This window comes from Nanorana parkeri, unplaced genomic scaffold (genome assembly GCF_000935625.1).
Source record: "Nanorana parkeri isolate BGI_ZX_2015 unplaced genomic scaffold, ASM93562v1 scaffold338, whole genome shotgun sequence".
NCBI classification, from domain to species: domain Eukaryota; kingdom Metazoa; phylum Chordata; class Amphibia; order Anura; family Dicroglossidae; genus Nanorana; species Nanorana parkeri.
Window position 1 is genome coordinate 505,623 of NW_017306606.1, and position 14,386 is coordinate 520,008.

A 14,386-nucleotide genomic window follows, 5' to 3' on the forward strand; every position below is an offset into this window, starting at 1 on the left:
AGAGGCGCCACTGGACGGGACAGTGAGATAAGAGCTGTCAAGAGTCGAAAAGTTGCACTGATGAGTTTTGCAGATCATTGTTGGGAATGAAGAGGAGTGAACTGTCAAAGTCTGTAACTCAGTTTCTGCTTCAGACAGAAGCATGGGAACACACACTGTGTAAGTTAGGCGACTGAGCTGTGAAAAATTATTTTTTAAAGAACTTCGGGGAAAAAAACTCTTAACCCTTGCAGTGGGGCTACTCTCACACTGCAAGGGTTGAGTGCTCACTTTGTCTAGGTGCAAAAATAAGATATACTCACCCGAATCTCGCATCCAGCTGGCTGTTACTGCTCTCCCACCTGCCTGTCTCCCCCTCTGCTCCAGCGATGGTATGGTAGCGATGTCCTCTGCATCCTAACATTAAAATACACAGTGTATTGGAAGTGATGACTCATGGGACCTTAGACCGCTGGAGTAGAGGGGGAGAGAGGCTGGAAGACAACAGACAGTCGACTTGCGAGGATCAGGTGAATATAACGCTGTTATTTTTGCACCTAGAGGAAGAAAGCAAGCACTTAACCCTTGCAGTGCGGGGGCAGCTGCACTGCAAGGGTAAATAAGATTTTTTGCCTGGACTTCTTCTTTAAGACATTTTCTAAAACCAGGTCCAAGGTAAGAGACTGTATTCCCGATTGTGGCTCGGGGTTACTGCTTATGGTACTGAAAATTAACCCCGAGCCACACTTGGGAATACCGCCATGGAAGTTAGTGGGTGCATTTAAACATTATTTTTGGGCTATACTCGTCTTATACGACGAGTATAGCCCAAAACCTATATTTTTTACACAAAAAGTGGGGGGTCGTCTTATACGCCGGCAAATACGGTAATAACTAATAGTAATTTCTGTCCCGGCTGCAATATTAAAGGAGAACTATGGGGTCAGTGTTTTTCCCCATAGTTCTCCTTAGGATAACGGGAGGACACAAACTAGCATCCTCCCGTTACCCTAAGCTCAGTATACCGCGAGCTATAGCTCACGGTATACCGAGACGCCAGAGCGGATCCCGACGTAGAGGATCCGCCCAGCTGCGTGAGTGACAGCTGGCTCTGCCTATCTAGAGGCAGAGCCGGCTGTACCCGCCCCCTCCCCCGTCCATATAATTTTACACACTTTTCATTTCACTATATTGCACACCACAGTTTTGTTTTTCTTTTTTACTTGCACCGCTCCAAGCTTGCTCCTGTGATGGACTACAATCTCAATACAAACTAGTAGTCCCATCACTGGGGCCATTTTTTAAAATGTATTTTACTTTTTATCCGATTAACCGATTAATCGAACTTAATAATCGGCTAACTAATCGATTTTGAAAAAAACGTTAGCTGCAGCTCTACTCACCTCATAGTTCTCCTTTAATCTACCCCAAGGATAATTTATTATTGCTGCGGGTAAGGGGGTGATTATTATTGCTGCATGGGTTTTTTTTTTTATTATCTCCTGCCTAAAAACAATTCTCCCCCAGGCAGCGATAATAATTGCCCCCCCTTCCCTGCAGCAATAATAAATTATTATTGCTGCGGGGAAGACTAGGTTTCTAGTTACGCCTCTGCTGTGTAGTGCTGACTTTCATTATAATGTATTGCTGGGACTTGTAGTCCCGCATAGCTGGTGGTATTCTGCATTGCTGTATGATAATTATACAGCAATGCAGAATAGCCCCACAGAGAGCCCATATAAACCACCTGAAAGCCATTATAGACCATCCGAGAGCCACACTGCCCCCCTGAGAGCCCGCACAGCCCCCCAGAGAGCCCAAACAGACCACCTGAGAGCCCACCTGAAAACCCTTATAGGCCACCCGAGAGCCGCACAGCCCCCCAGAGAGCCACACAGCCCCCCAGAGAGCCCATACATACCACCAGAGGGACCACAGAGCCCACCCAAAAGCCATAATAGAACGTCTGAGAGCTGAACAGCTCCCCTGAGAGCCTGTACAGAATACCAAAAACCCCACAGAGCAGACCTGAGAGCCGCACAGCCCCCTGAGAGCCCATACAGACTACCTCAGAACTGCAGAGCCCCCTGAGAGTATTCAGGTCTAATTGAAGGGTTGGCACTTTGAGATAGATAAGTTGGTTTAGTGATCCAGTTTGGGCACTCCGGCTCAAAACGGTTCGCCATCACTGGACTATACTATGTAGATGATGCCACTTCATAAGTGAACAATAGGATCACCTAAAGTGCCACCAACTATTAAGTGCCACGGTAGGGTGATGAATGTCAGTCTCAAATTAGAGGTTAGGCAACATTAAGCTAAATCATTTGTATAATGTATGCAACTGGTTTATTTTACTTTGCACATCACCGACCTCTCACCCTCCGCCTACAGACATATTGGAGGTGATTTAATAAAGGCAAATAGGATGTTCGCATTCCAAGGGAAATTTTCACTTAGCTTAGTGAATGCAGTGATAATTCACTTTGCAAATAATACCCAATCACATGCAAGGAACAAAAAAAAACAAAAACATTTATTTTTGCTTGCACATGATTGGATGATGGAAGTCAGCAGAGCTTCAACTCATTCACTTAGCTAAGAGAAAATCCCCTTCCAAAGTGAACACAGCCTTTAATAAATCAACACCATTCTCTTTATAATGTGTATTGCTTCTTTGTACTCAACCCATACAGAATGTGATATTCATTTGTGTAGATGTAAAAATGCTTTATTAAGATGAAAATCTTTAGCAAACTGTAGCCAAATCAGTCACTGCTATCATCTATATATATCTATCTATATATATAGATATATATAGATAGATATATATACACACACGCTATATTACCAAAGGTATTGGAAAACCTGCCTTTACACGCACATGAACTTTAATGACATCCCAGTCTTAGTCCGTAGGGTTCAATATTGAGTTGGCCCACCCTTTGCTGCTATAAAAGCTTCAACTCTTCTGGGAAGGCTGTCCACAAGATTTAGGAGTGTGTCTATGGGAATGTTTGACCATTCTTCCAGAAGCGCCTTTGTGAGGTCAGATACTGATGTTGGACGAGAAGGCCTGGCTCGAAGTCTCCGCTCTAATTAATGGCAAAGGTGTTCTATCGGGTTGAGGTCAGTACTCCTCCACCCCAAACTCGCTCCTCCATGTCTTTATGGACCTTGCTTTGTGCACTGGTGCGTAGTCATGTTGGAACAGGAAGGGGCCATCCCCAAACTGTTCCCACAAAGTTGGGAGCATGAAATTGTCCAAAATGTCTTGGTATGCTGATGCCTTAAGAGTTCCCATCACTGCAAGCCCAGCCCCTGAAAAACAACCCCACACCATAATCCCCCCTCCACCAAACTTTACACTTGGCACAGTGAAGTCAGGCAAGTACCGTTCTCCTGGCAACCGCCAAACCCAGACACGGCCATCGGATTGTCAGACAGAGAAGCGTGATTCGTCAGAGAACACGTCTCCACTTCTCTAGAGTCCAGTGGTGGCGTGCTTTACACCATTGCATCCAGCGCTTTGTATTGCACTTGGCAATGTAAGGCTTAAAAGCAGCTGCTCAGCCATGGAAACCCATTCCATGCAGCTCTCTATGCACTGTTATTGTGCCAATCTGAAGGCCACACAAAGTTTGGAGGTCTGTAGCTATTGACTCTGCAGACAGTTAGCGACTTCTGCGCACTGTGCACTTCAGCATGTGCTGACACTGCTCTGTCGTTTTACGTGGCCTACCACTACGTGGCTGAGTTGCTGTTGTTCCCAGTTGCTTCCACTTTGTTATAATACCACTAACAGGTGACCGCTGAATATTTAGTAGCAAGGAATTTAACGGAACACCTGAATCCAATTATTTGGAGTGGTGTCCCAATACTTTTGGTAATATAGTTTACACACACACACGGCCCCATTAGGAACGTAAATCTTCCTTATGTCATTGCAGTATATATTCTGACAATAAGAAGTAAAAACCAATTCCAAAAGCAAATCTAGTATGCACAAGACAATCCACGATGACTGCCCCTTAAAACTAACCCTAGTGACCTACCATCAATAATAAATGATTGCTTCTTATTTGTGAAATCCTAAATGACTGGTAGCTGGCTGAAACTGATTAAGGATTTGCATTTCTGTCCATCTATTCTCATAATTTATACAGCCCTGCCAGTATGGTCACCTTCCTGTTCCCAGCCTGTGACTGGACAGTGGAGGAGCAGCAGCAGACTGATAAAGCCATCTGTCTCCTTCTGTCAGCATGTTCATTGTCAACACATGTGAATGCAGGAAACCCCTAAGTATTGCCCTCCCTCTCCCACTCTAAAGTACTGATGTATAGGGGATTCCAGGAGCTGAAAGTCAAATTCAGGGATTTAGAGATGTTTCATGTACAATACATGTTCATCTCCATTATGTGGGGGATCATGGGATAACACAAATAAGATCAAACTGTTATTTTCCTCAAGAAAGAAAGCGAATGCAGCCACTACATCTATGTACTGGTAAGCTACCATATATTACATTTTTGTTTTGTGGGGGTGTTAGGGAGTTGCTTTAGTGTAAGAAAGTATAGGAACGTCACCAGCACGACAAAGACTTAGATGTCAGTGACAATCCATTTATTGATGTCAGTCAATACTCAAAGTGTCATCAAGCGCTTTCGGGGCTGACATCAATAAATGGATTTTCACTGACATCTAAGTCTTTGTCATACTGGTGGCATCCCTATACTTACCTATATTGAATGCTGCGCCATCCGCGGTCACTGCGAGCACCCTCAATTAACACTTAGGAGTTCCGGTAAGGTGTGATACAGGTCCTTGGACCCTTTAGTGTAAGAGGCACATTTTTAAGAAAGGAGCTTCATATAGGACTAGTTTGGTCTATTGTTCCCAATCATTAAACATGTTACATTGGTGTAAATATACTTGAACCTGCCCATTATTGAAAAGTATCCTTGAATAAGTTTAGAGTTAAAGGAGAACTATGGGGTTAGGGCTTTTCCCCATAGTTCACCTAAGGGTAACGGGAGGACACAAACTAGCGTCCTCCCGTTACCCTATGCTCAGTATACCGCGAGCTACAGCTCACGGTATACTGAGACGCCGCAGCTGAAACGGATCCCGACAATTATGTCTGGATCCGCCCAGCTGCGTGAGTGACAGCAGGCTCTGCCTATCTAGAGGCAGAGCCAGCTGTACCGGCCCCCCTCCCCCGTCCGCTACGCCAGTCAGCGCTGGAGGATTGGAGAGGGGGGAATCCAGCCCCTCCCATGTCACGGCTCTCTGCCGTGACAGGATCGAGAAGTGAGCGAACGCCGGTATGTGTTCGCTCACTTCCTGATCTACTGAGCCAACCTGTGACAGTTTCATTGTCACAGGTCGGCTAGAACTATGAGGATGAGTGAAAAGCACTCGCCTCATAGTTCTCCTTTAAGCTTGCAGTGGAGACACCAAGACTTAAAAGAATTGATTTGTAATTCAACAGAAGCTGCATTGAACCCCATGTGAATTGAGTTCTACCAGCTGTAATGTGTGTTTTGAAGAGGTCAGGTTTGAATTGCATGTCACAATTAAATGCTTTACATTCTATGTATTATTTTTCCACTCGTTACATTAAGGTTAGCATTAACATCTATCCCTTGGACAGACCACAAGATGCTTATCTTATTGTAATGAAATCCCAGCAGTGTCCAATTTCTGTTTAAACTATTAGTTAAATCTGATGCTTAACAACACAAAAGGGAGTTCTATGTTATAAAAGAATAATTTGATAGCTGGAATAAATAAGGTGTAAATGATTTTTTACTGGAATCTATATTGTGGTGGATATTAAAAGGTCCTCATTTCACCTACCGGCAACAGGAAATACCATCATCCTCAAACCTTATACCATCATTTCTTTTCCTATGTTTTATAATGGAAGGCAATGTAGACTGGATTTTAATACTATGCCACCAACAAGGAAAATGTATTTCTCTTCTGCCCACCTTTTTTTGGCAGTGTCCCTTTTTGAGGAAATTGGGCAGTATTAAAAAGAGTCTGTCATAGGAAAACATTTCTTTATGTAAAGACTCCAGCAGCAGTAACACACTACAACCCCAAATCTAAATGCTGATATTTGGGAAGTGTTACTTTATACCAGACATGGGTATTTTACGCTCCGCAGGCCTTATCCGGCCCTTTGTCTGCACTTGTCCATGGCCCAGACATGAAACTGTTGCTAACCTGCGCTCATTTATGGCTGGGAGACAGTGGATGTGCAAGCCTACAAGGCCACTGCAAAACATAGCTCAACACAAGTCGGCAATTGGTCCGTCTCCAGACTGCGTTCCTCTCCAATCGTTAGTTGCTAGGACTACTGTCGTCCTAGCAAGCAATAATGTCAGGGGTCCTCCTCCTTTGCAGTCATTGGTTGCTAGGACTGCTGGGTGGTCCTAACAATTAGTGACAAATGTCTTCCCATCACCTGCATTACAGGAGGATTTCTATAATGCTGGGGTGTTTGTCCTCTTCTGCAGCTCTTTGGGGTGTCCCTCCTGCAGCTCCACATCTGGCAGCAGGTACGTGCCAATAAGGGCCCATTCACATCTATGTTGTGCCTTAATCATATGGTTCCATGTGATTTATGCAAGGTACCGCACAACGCATCGACTGTGTGTTACAGTGCGGCAGGTGTGTTGCATGCACTACTATTGCTAACCGCAACGCACGGTAGTGCAGGAGGTGCATCTGGGGTGTCACTTAAATGAATGGCAACGCAATGCACGTGCCACACTGTAACACACGGTAGGTGTGTTGCTTGGTACCATGTGTTAATCATATGAGAAACTGTGACTGTTCTGGAGGGCCGAACCAACAGGCCCTATTGGTTCAGCCCTCCAGAACAATCCTAGTTTCTCATGGGGCCCCTAGAAAAAATTAATTGCCCACCCCTGCTTTTTACTGGTTGTACAATCTAGTTTAGATCTGAAAACAACTGTGTAGTGCAAGAGCCTGCCTAGTTGGATGCAAATTGATTGGATAGATTAGGTAGGCCTTCATAATACATACATTTGGTAAACATAAAATTGTACAAAGATTGTACAGCAAGATTTTAATTTGTATGTTGACTCTTAAGAGACCCCTGGGAGTCTGAAAATGTCTTCTTTCACTTGATCTTAATATAGATGTTAATGTATTTTTAGCCCAAACTTTTTATTATTGTTGTGGGTAGAGCATTGTAGGCACTCTCTGCTGCAAAGTACTATATAATATGCTAACAAAAAGTGTACCTTCTTGGACACAAGAGGAAACAAGGGGGGGTCAGCCATGTAATAATATTCAAAGGGTAAGAGTGTTGGATTTCTTTAGGAAACACTTGTGTAGTGCTCATTTACTACTACGGGTCTGAACTATAGTAGAGCCAGAAGTTGATAACCTTCTTCACTATTAGCCTGGCTCTAGCTTTACAAAACGGATGAGCACTAATCCTAATGAGGCAGCATAATCATGTTTGCCATGTAGCTTGGTGACTTGCACAATCCACCACTAGTATTAACGTTGTGTACCTATAATAGTGGCTGCCAGTCTACTGTGTGCTGGTCATCGTGTTTTATCTGCTCTCTTAGGCCCCGTTCACATTGAGCGATTTATCGCGCGATTTTTGCAGCGATATCGCTCATATTTCCGCGCTATATCGCTCTATGTAGCTTCACCAATACATTTCAATGTAGCTGTTCACATCTCGTCGCTCAATGTCGCTCAATATCGCTCAATATCGCTTGTAGCTCGTCGCTGGCAGCTTGTCGCTTCTACATGACCCTTTTTTAGAGCGATTTTGAGTGATATTGCTCCTGATTGCATACAGCCCAATAGGAAGATGTTGCGCGACGTCGCTCAAAGTCACGCGATTTCCATGTCGCTCAGTGTGAATGGGGTCTTTTCATGGTGAAATGGATGTGAAATAGCTTATAACACTGCAGGTGAGCTAGAGTTAAATACTCTCTGCAATCACAAGATGCTAGTTTGGCTTGTTTCTGCCAAAATAATATGCAGATTAAGGACAAAAGGATGCAGGAAAGCAATCAGTACCAACACCAAAGAATGGAGGGTTGGAGGTCAAGTACTTCATCCAGTGTTCCTGAAGCTGGCTAGTGCAGCTGTCTTGTCCAGAAGGCCACAGAGCTGGAACCAAACACAGCAGCATCAAAGGAGATAATGGCTGGTGCAACGAGGGGAAAATTTGAGCCACAGCAAGAAAGCAAGGGTTTACAGAGGAGGCATGTTTTGAATTTTATAAATGTCTTATAGTCCAGTAAATATAAAATATATCATATAAATAGAACATGTTTAACCCTTGCAGCCAGAAAGTGATGAGTACAAATCTGGTAATCCAGGGCTACATGTGGCTACTTTACATCTAAGCATTGCCTACAGATAGCAGATAGCACAATATCATGTTATACATACACCTAGCTAAATGATCTGGAAGAGGGATACCCTCCACCCACCACCTTCTTACAGCTACAACTGGAGGGGGGGGGGGGTTAATAGGTGATTAAAAGTTAGGGGTCCTAGGCTAAATAACGCTTTGGCTGAAATTGGGCTTTAATAGCGTGACAGAAAACAAACTGAAATGTTCAACAATGTCTTTCATTAAACGCTGAATATACTATATAAACATTCATTATCAGTAAAACACAAAAAAAAACTACCGTACAAATAAAGGAAAAAAATGGGGATGCTTCCTCCAATGGGTCCTAAATGTAAAGGGGATTTCTTTCCACTGTCTGCCAATGTTGAGGTCATTCATCCTAATGACCAATGTAAGGGGCATTCTAACACATAAAGACCTAACTCTGGTGTCCAGTAGGAGGAAGAATGCCCCTACATTGGTAGCAGGTAGGAGGATGATTGTCCCTTACATTGGTGGCTGGTAGGCGGAACAATGCCCCTTACATTAGTGGGATGAAGAATGATCCCTTACATTTGACGTTGGTGGTAATGACCCTTGCATTGGTGGACAGTGGGAAAAATTCTGCATTCTTCATAGTGACCCCCAATATAAAAGGTGCCATTTTTTTTGTAAGAGGCATATCACTAATCACCACTGGCTACCAATGAAATGGACATTCAGAATTCTTCCCACTGGCCACCAATGAAATGGATATTCAGAATTTCACTTACATTGGTGGCCATTAAAGAATTAATGTCCTCCGACATTAGTCCATGTAGGGACTAATACATTTGCGTACAGCAGCCTCCTTCATCCAGTACACTGGCACTGTGTGCTCTGCTAAGCGACAACAGAAATATTTCACCGAAACAGGTATGCCTTTTAAGTAGGCCACATTTTAGGAATGAGGGACAAGGCACTTTTTATCTGGAAAAAAAAATTGCATTGGATTATGTCAGAGACATAAGGCAGAAATAATGTACAGTCAGCACTGGCAGGTGGCATCAGTGGTTGGAGATGAGATTGAATAGCAGGCAGTGGCAGGAGATGTTAATGGATGGCATGCCAACAGTAGTGGCAAGAAATGGTAATGAATGGCAGTAGGGCTGAAACAACTAATCGATAAAATCTATTATAATCGATAATGAGAATTGTTCTCAACGATTCTCATTATCGATTAGTTGATTTTAGATTAGTTGAATCCCCCACAGCCACTCTGCTCCTTTGTTCTCCTCCCTGCTGGTGCTGGCTGCAGCGGTGTTGCTTTCAATCCCTGATGCTCTCCCCACCTGTATCGGCAGAGGCAACGGGGACACAGACCACTGCAGCCAGTACCAAAGGGGAGAAGAGACCGTGGTGCCTCTGCATTCCCCTACTGCCCCTCCCCCCTGGTACCTCCGCTGCCACCCGGTTCCTCCTCCACTGCCCGCCCTTTCCTCCTCTGCTTCCCCATGTCCCCTCTTCTGCCTGTGTTCTATCAATCCCTCGGAGTCCGAGGGATTGATAGAACACCGGCATCAAGTCTCCCATCAGCGGCTAGAAACAATAGCCAGCCTGCTATTGGATATTTTAAATTGCAAGAGCCAATAGCAGGCTGGCTATTGCACCCGCCCACTACCTGCTGTCAATCGGTAGAGGTGGACCTGTAGGAGAATATATTGAAGTTTTACAATTCATATTATTTTAAATCCATGAAACTAATTTAATTGTCTAATTTAATAAATACAATTATTAAAATATACATATATATAAAAAAAAAGGGTGGGAAAGGTAATTTTTGGTTTTCGGCCTGACAAAATCTGCTGCAGGATGTGTGTTGTGGTGCCATTCATTTCAATGGCACCCCAAATGCGCCTCCCGCCCGCACTGGAATCCACGGTACTACAATGCCATTCCAGTGCCGTGCGATTGCAAAAAATGTGCATACCATTTTATTCTGAAGTAAACCTTGTTTGTTTGAAAAAAATTATCGGCTAACTAATCAATTATGAAAATAATCATTAGTTGAAGCTCTAGATGGCAGGCCAAAAGTGGTGGCAGGAAATTTTAATGGATAGCAGACCAGCAGCAGTAGATGGTAATGGCTGGCATACCAGCAGCAGAAGATATTAATGGTGGCACGCCAACAGCGGTTTAAGCATGTTGATTATGACAATAGAGAATTACCTAATTTTATTAGCAGCCATGGTAACAGGAGGATTGAAGAGGTGCTGCTTTTGTTCACTTGACACTGTGGTGATTATATGCAGTGATACACTGCTAACAAAGGGCAGCTTTGTATGTGTCACCACTAAGTTCATGCCGCTGACCCCAGAAAGAAAAAAGAAAAACACTCTATAAAAATAAAACAATAAAACTAAAACCCTAAACCCAACTCTAAAACTCTAAAACAATAGAACTCAAACTGCTTTTTTGGAACTTGTGTTTTAGATTTTTTATTTTACAGAAAAGTTTAAAACAATGAAAAAAAAAATATCCCATAAAGGGTAGCAGCAGCTAAACAGCTATACAGACATAAAAAAATAGTCCTAAAAAGGAAGGTTGAGTGCAATGTGAATGCAAGGGTTGGTGACACCACAATGCAATTCATAGTAACTGAGCACCGATGACACTGATTACACTCCACTCTTTGCAGCCCACCACACTGCAATTCACTGTAATGTAGAAGTGGCAATATACAGCACTGACTATAGCACTGTATAACTCTATGCTAGCATACTACTAGCAATGTATAAGTAGCACAAAATGTCTCTACCTCACAAAGCTGTCAGCTGTCCCAGTGGCGTCACAAGGGGGGTGCTGCCCGCACCCGGGTGACACCATTGGAGGAGTGACACCAAAATGACTCAGTCATGGGAGGAGTGACCCACCCTCTGGAATCTGCTGCCCGAGGCAAACGCAGATACGCCCCTGGGTGCAAATGTCGCTGCTTGCGCCAAATTCATGTACCGGTTTCCATTAGGTACATGAATCTTGTGCAAGCACTGATATTTGTTGTGTGGACGCACCACTGGATGCTACAGAGTGTCATAGAGACTGTTCGTGAATTCCATCAATGACTTCTGGAATAGGATCTCTGTCTGTTCACACTTTATTTATTTTGTAGAGTTCCAGTTCAAGCATGATGTAATATTCCACCTCTATGTACATTCAAAGAGAAAAATAAAGAGCCAGTTACACTTTCGTTGTGTATAATCCCATACATGACTATCCTTTATCTATAGTTTGTGACCCCGTTATTGTGGATCGGGGATTCCCGGGCTCTGATGTACTGCTGGGATATGGGACGTCTCCCCGCACGGTAATGGTCGCTTCCTTACCTCTCAGCCCCTCCAGCCGGGACAGTCTGTGCTGCACCACACCGGAGCAGTTCATATAGGGGCCGTACCGCAAGGTAACCACAGCCTTCTCCGGCATGTTGTGTCAGTGTGCTGTGCTCAGAGCTGCCTGGACTGACAACACTGACATCACTATGGCAACCAAAGCGCCGGCTCGTCTGTAATGGGAGCGATGTGTGCTGGCCGGAAGGTGAGCAATGCGTGGTAGACAATGTCCGCCATTCCCATAGTGTGCACTGATTTCCTGGACGGTAACCGGCCAACACATTTCTCTTTTCCTGCGGAACACTTCCATAACAAATCTTCTACTTCTGTGCGTAAAGTAAATTCTTATTGCTGAGGACATGTTAAAACAACTGAATTAATGCACCCATGATATAGCTAATAGAAAATATGTGCTTTTTTCGTTTTTTGCATTGGAGCAAGCAAAGCATTGAATCTGCGGTCAGTGCAATCATGAGCCTCCTGTATGTGGGCAACACCACCAGCTCAGAGCTCCATGAGGGAATAACATGCTGCCACCTGTAGTGTACCCCAATAGAAAAAGAGATTGAGAACACACAGTCCTCAATCTCTTTTTCTGTATCCCCTGTTATCAATGAGCAGGAATCCTTTCTGAGTTTTCCTGTTCATTGATAACACGAGGAAATGGTATGTTTACTATAATTACAATTATGAATGAACAGGAGGGGATGTTGATCACTCCCATTCATAATTGAGGATACAGTAACCATACCATATCCTCAATTATCTACAAACACTCAGAGAGGAGTGTTTGCTCTCGCTCTCCTCTCTGACACGCTGTCACAGGAGGCTGAGCGAGCAGTGCATGGAGGAAAACCCAGCCTCCTGTGAAACCGCTGTCTCCGCCCCCACACTTCTCTGCCGGACTGTGATAGGCGGCTGAGCGGTGTGGGAGGAGAGGCACCAGCCGCACACGGCGGTCTCCCCCCGCAGCGCTCCGCCGGCTGTCACTTTCTCTCCTTCCCGCTGGGACACACAGCGGGGAGGAAAGAAATCACGGCTGCACCGACAAAATGGCACATTCGGCACTTAGCCAAAAGTGCAATTTTCGGCCGGCGCCCCCCTTCAACTTTACGCCCGGGGCCAGTGCACCGGCTGCATGTGTTATGTATTACTGACCCCTGCAGTCTGCCTTTAGTCACCACAGACCCCTGCAGTCTGCGTTAGTCACTACAGACCTCTGCAGTCTGTGTTAGTCACCACAGACCCCTGCAGTCTGCGTTGGTCACTACAGACCCCTGCAGTCTGCGTTAGTTACGAAAGACCCCTGCCCTCTCCGTTAGTTACTACAGAACCCTGCCCTCTGCGTTAGTCACTGCAGAAGACTGCACTCTGCGTTAGTCACTGCAGAAGACTGCACTCTGCGTTAGTCACTGCTGACCCCTGCACTCTGTGTTATGTATTACTGTCCACTGCACTCTGTGCTAGTCAGTACAGACCCCTGCACTCTGTGTTATGTATTACTGACCCCTGCACTCTGCGTTAGTCACTACTTTCCCCTGCACTTTGTTATGTATTACTGACCCCTGCACTCTGTGTTATTTATTACTGACCCCTGCCCTCTATGTTAGTCGCTACAGACCGCTGCACTCTGTGTTATGTATTAATGACCCCGGCACTCTGCGTTAGTCACTACAGACCCCTGCACACTGCGTTAGTCATTACAGACCCCTGCACTCTGCGTTAGTCATTACAGACCCCTGCACTCTGCGTTAGTCACTACAGACCCCTGCACTCTGCGTTAGTCACTACAGACCCCTGCACTCTGCGTTAGTCACTACAGACCCCTGCACTCTGCGTTACTCACTACAGACCCCTGCACTCTACAATAGTCACTACAGACTCCTGCACTCTCCATTAGTCACTACTGACCCCTGCTCTCTGTTTTATGTATTACTGACCCCTGCACTCTGTGTTATGTATTACTGACCAGGCCAGTGCACCAGACACTACAGACCCCTGCACTCTGCAATAGTCACTACAGACCCCTGCACTCTGCATTAGTCACTACTGACCCCTACACTCTGTGTTATGTATTACTGACCCCTGCACTCTGTATTAGTCACTACTGACCCCTGCACTCTGCGTTAGTGACTACAGATCCCTGCACTCTGCGTTAGTGACTACAGACCCCTGCACTCTGCGTTAGTCACTACAGACCCCTGCACTCTGCGTTAGTCACTACAGACTCCCTCCTGCACTCTTTCTTACAAGCTCTTGACCCTGTACTCTTTCTTACATTTTCCTAATCCCTCTACTCTCCGTACTACTGACCACTGCATTGTGTGTTACTTACTAGAGACCCCGATCTCTGTCTTAAGTATTGCTAATTCTTGCATTCTGTGTTACGTATTGCTGACCTCTGCACACTGCATTACGTACTCCTGGCCCCTGCACTTTCCGTGACTATAAACCCCTGCACTCTCCGTTACGTACTCCTGACCCCTGCACTCTGCGTTAATTATTACTGACCCTTGCACTCTGCATGACTTTTTACTGACCCCTGTACTCTGCGTTACTTTTTACTGACCCCTGTACTCTGCGTTACTTATTACTGATCCCTGTACTCTGTGTTACTTTGTACTGACCCCCTGCACTCTGCGGT

General features: G+C 44.9%; 1 protein-coding gene across 1 annotated transcript in view; it reads right to left on the reverse strand.

Moving 5' to 3' along the window:
* The window catches only part of CUNH10orf53 (chromosome unknown C10orf53 homolog), a 22,770-nt gene extending 10,897 nt beyond the window's left edge, over positions 1-11,873 (reverse strand). The window contains exon 1 of the mRNA XM_018558421.1: positions 11,740-11,873. Coding sequence (XP_018413923.1) covers positions 11,740-11,836 — 97 coding nt within the window. The 5' untranslated portion in view covers positions 11,837-11,873. The remainder of the gene's footprint in view (positions 1-11,739) is intronic.
* Between the last annotated feature and the right edge of the window lie 2,513 nt (positions 11,874-14,386).